This window comes from Phaenicophaeus curvirostris, chromosome 5, assembly GCF_032191515.1.
Source record: "Phaenicophaeus curvirostris isolate KB17595 chromosome 5, BPBGC_Pcur_1.0, whole genome shotgun sequence".
NCBI classification, from domain to species: Eukaryota; Metazoa; Chordata; class Aves; order Cuculiformes; family Cuculidae; genus Phaenicophaeus; species Phaenicophaeus curvirostris.
In genome coordinates, this window is record NC_091396.1 from 3,099,760 (window position 1) to 3,112,500 (window position 12,741).

Here is a 12,741-nt window from a genome sequence, read left to right on the forward strand (position 1 = left end):
AGCTTACCTTGTTCTCTTTCTGCTTATTTTGGCAGGATAAAAATCTTGAACATGCCTCGTAGCCCAACATCAAGTGAAGATGAAATGGCACAAAGCTTTTCTGACTATTCTGTTGAGTCTGAATCCGACAGCTCCAAAGAAGAAACTATTTATGACACAATTAGAGCAACTGCAGAAAAACCAAGCAGCAGGATGGAAGATAGTCAGAGCAACACATTAGTAATTCGAATTATAATACCTGATCTGCAGCAAACGGTAAGGGGTGTTGTGTTACAATTAAAACAACCCCAACTAATTAAATGACTAGCTTTGCTGGCTTCAGTCTGTAGGACGTGTGTTCTATTTTCTTACAATTTTTTAGCAAATTACAATCAAAATTTGTGTCCTGTTTTCTTTTAATACCTTAATTTCTTAACCCAGTGGTAAGCCTGATTGCCTAAACTAAAGGTGCTGTCCCATCCCAGAGATCGTATTTAGTATGTTAACTTGATGAAAGCTGTGTTCTTAAAGCTGATTACTGGTCTGATTTGCATTCTGAGGTGTTAGGGTAGAAGGAAGAGAGTTAGGCATCTAAAATCTCATCTGAAGATAAAGGTTGAACTCCAAAATCACATTAGCTCTATGAAAGCCTGATACATATATAACCCCATTGCCTTCTCTAGTTTCTCTTTTCATGAGATGCTGTGTGACTGACACTACACTGGGGTCTCGTAGGTTATCAGATTCTCTCTCTCTCTTTACAATATTAGTTGCCTTTCTCTGTCTGTCTCCCATGAAAAGTCATTCATGTTAGGTAGCTGGTGGCTTTTAGAGCATAATGATGAGGAAAGGGAAGCACAAATAAATCTTCTCATCCTCCTTTTCTGCTGTGCTTTTACTACACAGTGTTGTTTCTCAGGCATCCACCTAGAGAAATCAAGACGGTTGTTTTGGAGGAACAATAACGCATAGCATTGTACTGTTCCACAGTTTTTACAATGACATGAAATCTCTATTTTATCCTCTCCCACCTCCTTGCTACTTATACAAGAAATGCATCAGAGAGGTTAAAATTGAACCTTTTCTTATTTTCCTAGAGGAGTCGCTTGCAAGCTAACTTGTGGACCTATGGCTGTATCTCACGTCCCTAAATCTATTGGAAATAGAGGCTTTTTGACAAAAGATTTGATCTCTTTCCTAGAATTATAGGATAATTAAGGTTGGAAAAGATCTCTAAGATTATCCAGTCCAAGTGCCAGCCCAAAACCATCATGCCAACTCACACATCTCCCGAAGTGCCATGTCTACATGCCACTACTTCCCTTGGCAGCCTGTTCTAGTGGTTCACTGCTATTTTGATAAAGAAATTGAACAGGCTAATGATTAGTTAAAAAATGTCTGAGTAATTGATTAAATTGAGCATAAAGTTGGATAAATTTGCTGTTGGAACTTCATAAGTAAAAGAATCGTTGTTTTCCCCAAGCGCTACAACAGGAATAACAGTCTCATTCCACAGGAAGGTCTTGGGTGTTAATTACTGATTCTATCCAGAACCACAACCTGTTCAAGTTTGTCATTAATTATCTAAATTACCCTGGGCCTCCTTGAATGCTGTTGTTGGGTTTTTCAGTTGGTGATAGGCATCAGCCTTCTTTCTTTTCAAAGACGATTATAAAAACACGTTCTTTTTATGGATGTGTGCTACATACATCACTCTGTGCTGACATTTAAGATCTACATCATACTCTGCTGCCACTGCAGATCTATCTCAGATGAAATTATTCCTTTCTTTTTAATTAAGTTCATTTTTAGGATGATAGGGATGGCCGTCTGCAGGCTGACAGGGAAGAGCTGTTTTGACAGTGTGGCCTCAGGTGTGGTGGAACAGCTCCTTTTTTTTTTTTTAAAAGCCCAACTTATACAGTAATACAGAAGCTCAGAGGAATCTGTGTCGGAGCTGGGAGCATTATCTGTTAAATTCTTGTGCTTAAAAATTATTTTAGATGAGGATTGCTCTGGTTCCTGCTGAAATTACAGCATCATTCCATTAGTTTATATGGTATGAGATTAACCCCTACAAAGAGCTGGTGGTGTGGACAGGAAGGCTTCAGAGGACAGAGCAGGACTGAGGCTGCTGGGATTTTTATTAAATCTTTGCTGAAGAAGTCATCACCTAGGGTCTTTCATTTCAGTATTGATTGAAATACTGAAATCCAGTCTTGTATCTTTGACAGTGTTCAGTGCTCAACAAATAGATCCAGTATAATGGCAAGATTGTCTTTGCTTGCTAGGTTTACTATGTTGTTGAAAACAAATGCTCTCCGTTTTCATGACACTATTTTTTAGATCAATAGTAAATTATTTATTGATGCCACAATTATTTTAATTTTTTTTTCTGCAGGAAATTAAATTATTTTAGGTTTTGTTTCATTTGTTTGTCTTTATTGTTTTACTTCTACTTTTTATGGGTTTTATTTTCCTTTTCATTAAACTCTTAATGAAAAGTAACTTAATTGTTTTGAATAGTTCTATAGCAGATGATCTACTTATTATTTAATTTATCAGCCCACAAGCTCTTGTACAGAAAAGTGTGACATGGATTCAGTTTTGCAAACAGGAAGGCTGATAGCTTAAATGTAGAGAAACAACGCTTGGAGAAGGTCACAGTTCATGAGCTGTGTTATAGTTACAAGCCAAATACAATGTACGCATCATTTACTGTATTATTATAAATAATTTAATATAAGAGCTGTTAAAATTAGTCTGTTTAATCAAAGGAACTTGAAATGGCATAATTTAGTTTTATGTTTTTATTCTTTATTGGTTTTTGGTAAGTATGATCAAGAATATATTTGTTTAAAAGAAGGGGAGTTTGGGATTTTAGATAAAAATCAACCCACTGAGGTGAACTCACTAGGATTAAAAGTTTGCTCATTTGCAGTGACTGATGTAAATCACCTTTATTTCATTACACATGTGAGATAAGTACCAGGCACCATAATTAGGCTATGCTGCTACAGAAAACTTTACAAGTTGTTACCCATTGTGGGAAATTCATCTTGTCGCCCTTTTATTGTCTTTTGAAACTTTAAAGATCATAGAATAACCAGGTTGGAAGAGACCCACCGGATCATCGAGTCCAACCATTCCTATCAAACACTAACCCATGTCCCTTAGCACCTCGTCCACCCGGCCCTTAAACACCTCCAGGGAAGGTGACTCAACCACCTCCCTGGGCAGCCTTGGACACTGCCCAATGACCCTTTCTGTGAAGAATTTTTTCCTAATGTCCAGCCTAAATCTCCCCTGGCAGAGCTTGAGGCCATTCCCTCTCGTCCTGTCCCCTGTCCCTTGGGAGAAGAGCCCAGCTCCCTCCTCTCCACAACCTCCTCTCAGGGAGTTGGAGAGAGCAATGAGGTCTCCCCTCAGCCTCCTCTTCTCCAGGCTAAACAACCCCAGCTCTCTCAGCCGCTCCTCATAAGGCCTGTTCTCCAGCCCCTTCCCCAGCTCCGTTCTCTTCTCTGGACTCGCTCCAGAGCCTCAACATCCTTCTTGTGGGGAGGGGCCCAGAACTGAACACAGTATTCGAGGAGCGGTCTCACCAGTGCCGAGTACAGAGGGAGAATAACCTCCCTGGACCTGCTGGCCACGCCGTTTCTGATCCAAGCCAAGATGCCATTGGCCGTCTTGGCCACCTGGGCCACTGCTGGCTCATGTTCAGTCGGCTGTCAACCAACACCCCCAGGTCCCTCTCCTCCAGGCAGCTTTCTAGACAGACTTCTCCTAGTCTGTAGCACTGCACAGGGTTGTTGTGCCAACAACATGATGCTGTAATCCTTGACGAGTTCATATGAAGCTGTTATGAACACTCACTTTTCTGTTCTTATATCAATTCTTTTTTGTCTCCTTTTCAGTTCAGATGATAATCCAATGTACTGAAACATTACTTAGCAGAAAGGGTAATTACTTACTGCTTTTGTGCATCATTGTATTCAAGTCAGTGTTGTCCCTAGCACAGGAAGGTGGGAAGTATTTAAATGAAAGATTTCCTGAGCTCAGTTAAATTCCTGAGGGAGTGGAGAGCATAGAAAACCCTCCACGTTCACAAACATACATACCTAGGAGAGTGAGTACAAAAGTTGTATTTATCTGGCATTTTATTTCTTGTTTTAATAAGCTGAGAGGCTCAGCTTTAACAGATCCTCTATGGAGGCAGGACACAGGTGTAATCTCTTGACCAGAAGTTTATTTACAGTGCACCCTGCCCAGGGGGCTCAGGCTCAACCATCTATTGAGATGGAGAGATAGTAACTGATCTGTTCATCCTCTCATTTCAATAATGGTGCAGGATTTCTTGTCAGCTTAGGCAATGTTTAATTGTTTTTGCCCTTAAGTGAGGATTCTTCATCCTCCGGGGCAGCCAAATTCAGTGGCACTGTCAGCAGCACAGATTGGTGACAGGTCTGCATCTTTTATCTTAGTGATCAGAGTCAACAGCCCCAGCAGGTGACTAGGATAACCGTGGTGGTACTTGGTGTCTTTTGGACATGGAAGACTGGGTGAACTAGCATACCTGTGCTTTCCTCTATGATGCCTAGCACATCTGACCTCTCCCTGGACAGTATTAGTTGTAATGCAGGGGAATCTTCTTGGAATCATAGAATCGCCAAGTTGGAAGAGACCCACTGGATCATTGAGTCCAACAATTCCTATCTTGAATCCCATTTCCTTTCCAGCTCATGCAGGAACGCATCACAAGTGATTCTTTCTGGTTCTTCTCTAGCTGCTGTTAAGAAAATCCCTTTTAGATGGTGTTCTGACTGTGATATCCAATGTTTTATGCTTATAATTGTTCTTTTCCCCAGACTTCAAGCGCAGATCTCTCAGCCAATTGTTTTAAGGACGGTTTTAATCTTTTTATTATCAACACATGGTGTTTGTTCTGCTCTTTGCTTTTATCCTATACTTATGTACTCACTCTGGATTATGTTTTAAATCAAAATGTTCAGATTCATATGTTTTATTAAGTTCTGATGCTGAGATGGGATTGAGTCTACTGAAGACTTCATTGAAAGGCTTGCTGCCCATCTGTTTTGCTGCTCCGCTTGAGTAAGGAGCACTTACTGACTCTCCCCTCCCCTGTTGTTTATATATTGGACTTTCTGTGCAAAATGTTGCTTGGTAACTGGCAGTTTGGTAAAGCAACAGCTTAAGTTGTAGCTACTTTTTGGTTTTCCACTTCTGCATTGCTCTTTGTACTTCTGTCCTTTCTTTAGTTTTCCAGTATTCATTGGACTTTAGGATTAAGAATCTTTTTATTTAGTGCTCTTCTTTCTTAGATAAAACACTTGTTTAGTTGGTGCAACTTTTATCTTTTGAAGATAGAAATCCAGCTGTCACAACTACAGCTTGAGTCCCATTTATACTTATGGTGCCCCCATTTTTATTTGTTTCCAGTCTGTACTGACATCTGCTGCCTCAGTTCTATTCCAGGTTTTCCTTTGCAACTTTTCACAATTATTCTTCTCTATCCCATTATGTGACTGATGGTTCATTGCTGCTTTCTGCTTATAGTTGATCTTCCTTGTTTTTATCCTCAATTTGACGGTGGAAACTTTATGGGTGCTGCTGACAGCCAGTCTTATGCCCTCAATCTGGGCAGGTGATCTGACTTGCCAGCTGATAAAAGTGTGGCCAGACTGATTTTATTGACCTTTCATCTCATTAATTCTGTTTTCTGAATGCTTTTCGATGAAGGAAAGCAGTTGAACATCGAGCACAAATCACATTGAGCGACTTGCTCCATTCTTTGTCATAATACCCAACCCTCATTTGCATTTTCCACTTTTTGTTTGTCACATCTTTAATGTCGATATCTTCTGTTGAAAGGAACAACTCGTATTTTGATATTCTGACTATCACATTTTGGAGACAGCCGTACAAACCATTTATCATGATTCCTCTGCTGCAACATGGTTTTGTGTGATTGACAACTTCGTGAGTCTCATGAAAAAGATGTGTTGGTTGATAGATTTTGAGTAGATAAATGTTATTCTTCAGAGACTCTATCATGTACATTACTCCCATCAACTTAATCTCTTCCCTTTAGGTGGAGTGGACAAACTGTATTTTTTTTAGTATACAGACTTAGTTACAGTGATTGAAGTTAAAAGGTTGTATTGCTAAAATCAGTGGTGTCATACGAGTCAAAAATTAATTTGCTTAATGCAAGATTTTCATGTAAGAAAGACTTTCCTGGAGATAAAATACTTGTAATTTCATAATTATCTTTGCTTCTTCCCATTTTAATAGCACTTCTTCTGCTCTTTCAAGATGTGTAGATAATGACAAATCACTGCATACTGACACAGCTTGTAGTCATTAAGCTCATAACATAAATTGTAACTGGCAATTTTCAGAGTTGCTGAAAACTGCTGATGTTGGAATCTGAACTTTGTATTGAAGTTTGAATCCATGTAATGGTTGTGGGGCAAGTGATGTTCAGAGCTGAAGGAGCACAATGGTTTAAAACAGATTGTCCGTGCTGCTAAGTCAGTACCTTAACTACTGGGCTGTTTGGAAATGAAAATACTGTTTATAAATAATGTCCTTTCTGTCTCACTTTCTCTTTCCCTCCACCATTTAAACACCTCCAGCTTTTCACAGAACACCTTGAAATGTAGAATGTATGAGGGGAATGAAAACCACTTCCTAACTGACCCTGTTTGTGACAAAATCTAATATCTTGTTTGATTACACTTTTATATATAAGACTGTAAAGAATTAAAGGTATCTCCAATTTCCTAGGCCACAGCATCACCTGAGCGCATTGCAAGGGAAGTCTTTATTCCTCTTCCCTTACATACCCTGAAATGTCTTAATGTCACTTTTTGAGCCGTATCTGAAAAAATTGCTGTTTGCGCAAGATCTGATGAAAGACAAACCAAGTGGTAGTTTTTAATAATTCATGCCAGGGGCAGTGGAGCTGGAAGGAGCCCAACATTCATGAGCCTGCTTTGTTTCTGTGGGCAAATCCCTGTGAGATGCTATCACAGCAGCTTCAGTGGCAGTGGAAGTCAGCAGTGCTGAATAGAAGACATCTCAATTTCAGTGCCTGTTGATAGTCCTCATATCTGATGATTAATTCACAGAAACGGAGCCAACTTCCTCAAATTCAGTATGTCCAGCTCCTCAACCCCAGCTCTCTCAGCCGTTCGTCATAAGGCCTGTTCTCCAGCCCTGTCACCAGCTTTGTTGCTCTTCTCTGGACTCGCTCCAGAGCCTCAACATCCTTCTTGCGGTGAGGGGCCCAGAACTGAAAGCAAAAGTCCTTCATATCCTCGCTGTATTTTTTTACTGTTGAAAATATTGGAACAGTCAAGAAGACACTGTGAATGTACAGAATCATAGAATAGTTTGGGTTGGAAGGGACCTTAAAGATCATTCAGTTCCAGCCCTCCTGCCGTGGGCAGGGACACCTCCCACTGGATCAGGGTCTCCAATCCCATCCAACCTGGCCTTGAACACCTCCAGGGATGGGGCAGCCACAACGCCTCTGGGCAACCTGTGCCAGTGCTTCACCACCCTCATCGTGAAGAAATTCCTCCTTCTGTCCAGTCTAAAGCTGCCCCTCTCCAGTTTATACCTGTTGCCCCTTGTATCACTACAAGCGTTTGTAAACAGTCCCTCCTCAGCTTTCTTGTAGGCCCCCTTCAGTTACTGGAAAACATATAAAATATCTTGACTTCCGACTTTGAATTTGCTCTTCAAAATTCAGAATTGAAATATTCAAATGAATCTATTTGATTTGTGTTTATGGGATCAGAGATCACTTGCAGATGTATGCAGAGCTTGCCACGATAAATATGTTTAGTTCTAAAGGACAAACTCCAACCATTTCCTTATGGATGACCTTGGGAATTTAAAAAGATGCCAACATATGCTGCAGAGGTGAACACTGCAGAAGCAACTGTGGGTAAACTTCAAGGAAACGTTTCACTCCCTTTGTAAAACAACAGTCTAATTTTTACTAGCTCTCCTCTTATCTACGTATGGGAATCTCTTATTTGCCTACAGAGGAGGGACTTTATCAGGGAGTGCAGTGAGAGGATGAGGGGTATTGGTTTTATATTGAAAGAGGAAAGATTTAGGTTAGATACTAGGAAGAAATTTTTTTCCTGTGAGCACGGTGAGGCCCTGGTCCAGGTTGCCCATAGAAGGTCATGGCTGCCCCATCCTTGGAGGTGTTCAAGGCCAGGTTGGATGGGGCTTTGATCAACCTTATCCAGTGGGAGGTGTCCCTGCTTGTGGCGTGGGGATGGAACTGGATGGGCTTTAATATCCCTTCCAACCCAAACCATTCTATGATTCTTTGATTTGAAGCAGATGACTGGAAAGAATTTTTAAGGATTTTGAGTCCTCTGCTGCTTCACATAGTATAGTTTCTCCCATAAACTTACCCTAAGATAAATGTAGCTTAAAATGAATTAGCATTCTCACCTGACTGCTGTCTTGGCTTGGGTTAGAAACGGCATGACCAGCAGGTCCAGGGAGGTTATTCTCCCTCTGTACTCGGCACTGGTGAGACTGCTCCTCAAATCCTGTGTTCAGTTCTGGGCCCCTCACCACAGGAAGGATGTTGAGGCTCTGGAGTGAGTCCAGAGAAGAGCAACAAAGCTGGTGAAGGGGCTGGAGAACAGGCCTTATGAGGAGCGGCTGAGAGAGCTGGGGTTGTTTAGCCTGGAGAAGAGGAGGCTGAGGGGAGACCTCATTGCTCTCTCCAACTCCCTGAGAGGAGGTTGTGGAGAGGAGGGAGCTGGCCTCTTCTCCCAAGTGACAGGGGACAGGACAAGAGGGAATGGCCTCAAGCTCCGCCAGGCTGAACATTAGGAAAAAATTTTTCACAGAAGGGGTCATTGGGTACTGGCAGAGGCTGCCCAGGGTTGATTCACCTTCCCTGGAGGTGTTTAAGGGATGGGCGGACAAGGTGCTGAGCGGCATGGTTTAGCCTTTGATAGGAATGGTTGGACTTGATGATCCGATGGGTCTTTTCCAGCCTGGTGATTCTATGAATACTGTTGTTTTGTGCATTTGTTGCAGATCAGATTCCTGGAACAGTCTAGAAACACATAGATAATTAAACGTCTTGTAAGATCCCTTTCACTTGGCTTTTCAAAATGGTTTGTTGTGAAGGTATTCTCCCTTTGAAGAACGATATGGTCTGTAATGTCTGCGGAAAGACTTTAAATATCTCACACTATTTGTGCAGTAGTTATTATAGAGGAATGCATGACAGAAATATAATTCTAGTGATGTATGTTTAGTCATGGAATCTGTATGTCTGTTGTGTGTGTTTGTATATATTTATGATCTCTGTAAATTTTAGAATGCAAATAAGCTCTTTAAATGTCTTTTTCACTAATTAGATTTTTAAATAATTTCTCTTTGTAGAAATGCATCCGATTTAACCCCGAAGCTTCAGTGTGGGTTGCAAAGCAACGAATTTTGTGCACTTTGAATCAGAGTTTGAAAGATGTCCTGAACTATGGACTGTTCCAGCCTGCCAGCAATGGTAGAGATGGGAAGTTTTTGGATGAGGAACGACTTCTTAGGGAATACCCACAGCCAGTGAACAAAGGGGTTCCTTCCCTTGAGGTATTTTTGGATCCAATGTCTGAAACATTTGCATTCTGATACAAATGATACAGTAAGCTGTCTTTGAGGTTTCTACACACACCTGAATTGTGTTTGGGAAATAATGATCAGCAAGCCTGAACTTGAACCCTTGCTCACAGAAGCACTTGTTCGATGGGGCTGTTCTGTGTATTAACCCCCAAAGGCTGCAAAGAATCAGCCCCTCTGGGAGAATTGATTTTGGAGATTTCCTCTGCTGAGGACATGGGAAGTGTATCTCATTCTGTGATTTAATAAAGAAGCATGTGGTTCTACATTAAGCTTTTGGGTCTCTGATTAGGTTTGCAACAGTAAGGTAGCGGTAGCTGAAAAAACAGCCTTTGCTTTCTCCCAAAGAGAGGTTTCTATCAAAGTGAAGCTTCTTTTTACTTTTTCTCTCACCTAGTTCCTTCTGTGAGCTCCAAAGGAGCACACAGATTTCCTCTGTCTGTCTCCTGGGAAAGCAGTAAGGGAAGGGAGGGAGTGTGCGTGCAAAGCAGTCACACATAAACACTGGTATTTCCCCCACTCTTTGTTGCTCACACAGAGGCTCTGCAGCTGGGAGATAAGCTGGGCAGAACTATTATGGCACTGGGTGAACATGGAGCAGAGCCAGATCACACTGAAACACAGCATAGGAAGAAATTGGGGCATGAAACTAATATTTAATTAATTTTGGTATTGCTTGTATGGTGGTACATCAACCACTAATGGTCTACAGTTCAATAGAGTTACGCCGCTATAACACAAATCCAAGAAAAAAGAACCAGAGAATGCTTCAAATCCTTGCTTTTCTAGCAGTTCATTGCATAGATTTAATCACCGGTGTTCTTATGATGGCCATATGCAAATTAAATAACCACTTTGTTTTGTCATGCAGGAGTTAAAAGTGATCTTGTGAAAAGCCAGTATTAAAGCCTCATTCAATACTGTCTCGTTGTCCAACAGAAGTGTTGCGTTCTTTGCATTCTGGCTAGTATGATTAGATAATAGTAAATTATAACTATGTAAATCCCATGATTTTTGCCAAAGGTCTTGCTGCTTTGACCATAGGGTAAACTGTTCCTGGTAAACTGTGAGTTTCAGCCTAAAAATAGAGATAATCTGAACCTCATTGACAGGAACAGTCCAGTTAAACATGAGAACTATTCCCATGTGTAAGTTCTGCCTATGTTGATTAAAGAACTTTTGAGGAATCCTTTCTTTTTTGTCTTAAATTTCAGAAGTGTAAAGCTGATATATTAAAATATGTCCTTTTTTTTTGACATGCCTTTTGAGTTCTTCTTTCTGCCTGAAACTATAAATGAAAGTGCACAGATAACTTTAGGGAAAAGCTCTTTTCACTCTAATTCTTGCTTATTTATGTAGATTCTAGAGGCCAATCTCATTTCCCAAACTGATTTCAGTATGTTTATACATGATAAGAATTTTGCTTATATGAATTGTAAAACTATGATGCCACTATGTCAAGCAGAGTGCTGATTATTGGTGAATATTCAAAATGAAAACCTAAACCTTTTGTTTAATTTTGCTTAAATCTACATCATCGTGGATGGTATTTTCTGGCAAGGTCAGAAAGTTACATTATGAGTTTTTAAGCAAAATAGGAAATTTAAAATGCATTCTTTTTTTTGCCCCTCCCTCAGTTTCGATACAAGAAGAGAGTGTACAAACAGTTCAATCTTGATGAAAAACAGCTGGCCAAGCTTCATACGAAGGTATGCCCAATGTACTGGAGAAGTCAGCAGTTTCCTAATTAGCAAAGTAATGTGTCTGAGGAACTGGGAATAAGTAGGCGTTGATTACCACCTGGGCTGATTGCTGAACACAATATGTGCTGTCAGCACCAACAGGGATGTGCGAATTGTGATTTGGGAATTCCTCTCATAGAAGAATTCCCATGTTTGACTCTTCCCTGTATCCTAGTAATTTTAAAGGGACCTTTCTTCATAAAGACAATGTACTTTCAGCATGCTGCAAAACTACTGACCTATGTCTTTAGACTTATTTGCAAGTCAGAATAATAATAATAATGATCACCATGCACCATCATAATTTCTTACTGAATGAATCTTTCACTATTTTTTTATTATAACTGTAATGACAAAAATCTTTTTAGTGTGTTTGACTTTGGAAAACGATGAACTGTGGGGTCTGTGCTCTCGGTACAACATTAGATTCTCCAGGAAGGTGAATTATCTATTGTTCAATGATGTCAATGGATATTGACAACACATATAAGACTATTTCACTTTTAGTTAAAATTTTCTTTTTGAAATTAGAGGATGACTCATTTGTCACTCTTTTGTTTCAGGCTAATTTGAGAAAATTTATGGATCATGTCCACCACCTCTCAGTGGAAAAAATCACAAAGATGTTGGACCGAGGACTGGACCCAAACTATCATGACCTAGAAACTGGAGGTCAGAACAATAGAACTAGCAGTGTAAAGTAATACCATGGGTTTGTTCAACCTAAATTAATTAGCGGTCTGAATCTCACACATTCTTTTCTGTGCCTTGATAACTCTAGACTAATGGAATCTGTATGGTATTGCTGTCCAAAGGAGAAAATCGGTAATTCATTATTTTCTTTGAGCAGCACTTTTAAATTACCGTTTTTAAAGCAAATGTTCTTTATATTATAAATTTGCTCATCTTTTTTAAAGTACGTGCTATTCTCTTCTTTAGAAACACCCCTAACTTTGGCGGCTCAGCTTGACAATACCGTAGAAGTAATAAAAGCTCTGAAAAATGGAGGAGCACATTTAGACTTCAGAGCCAAAGATGGAATGACAGCTCTGCACAAAGCAGCCAGGGCCAAGAACCAAGTAGCCCTGAAGGTAACTGATTTCAGTAGCTAATTCTGTATTATTTTATAAAAATATATATATATAAAGGAGAATGTTTTCAGTTAATTACTATATTGTCCTCAATGGAGCCTAGTGCTTTCTTAGGACTTTCAAATCTCAGGATGTACTTTCAATAAAGGGCTTTTTAATTTCTGATTTTTCTTGATAAGAAGAAAAAGCAGTGAGATTTCACCTTATTCATAGATAAATTGGAAAAGATCTGTCTGGGGAAATGGGAG

The 12,741-nt window shown here is 40.0% G+C and overlaps 1 protein-coding gene across 7 annotated transcripts in view; it reads left to right on the forward strand.

The window, feature by feature from the left end:
* SHANK2 (SH3 and multiple ankyrin repeat domains 2) overlaps positions 1-12,741 on the forward strand; it is a 515,992-nt gene that overhangs the window by 36,254 nt on the left and 466,997 nt on the right. For all 7 annotated transcript variants that reach the window (XR_011337489.1, XM_069857381.1, XM_069857383.1 and 4 more), the window contains exons 3-7: positions 36-255; positions 9,430-9,633; positions 11,298-11,369; positions 11,966-12,074; positions 12,342-12,493. Coding sequence is in view for 6 of the 7 variants with exons in the window: in XM_069857381.1 (XP_069713482.1) it covers positions 52-255; positions 9,430-9,633; positions 11,298-11,369; positions 11,966-12,074; positions 12,342-12,493 (741 nt within the window). In the remaining variant the exon portion in view is untranslated. The remainder of the gene's footprint in view (positions 1-35; positions 256-9,429; positions 9,634-11,297; positions 11,370-11,965; positions 12,075-12,341; positions 12,494-12,741) is intronic.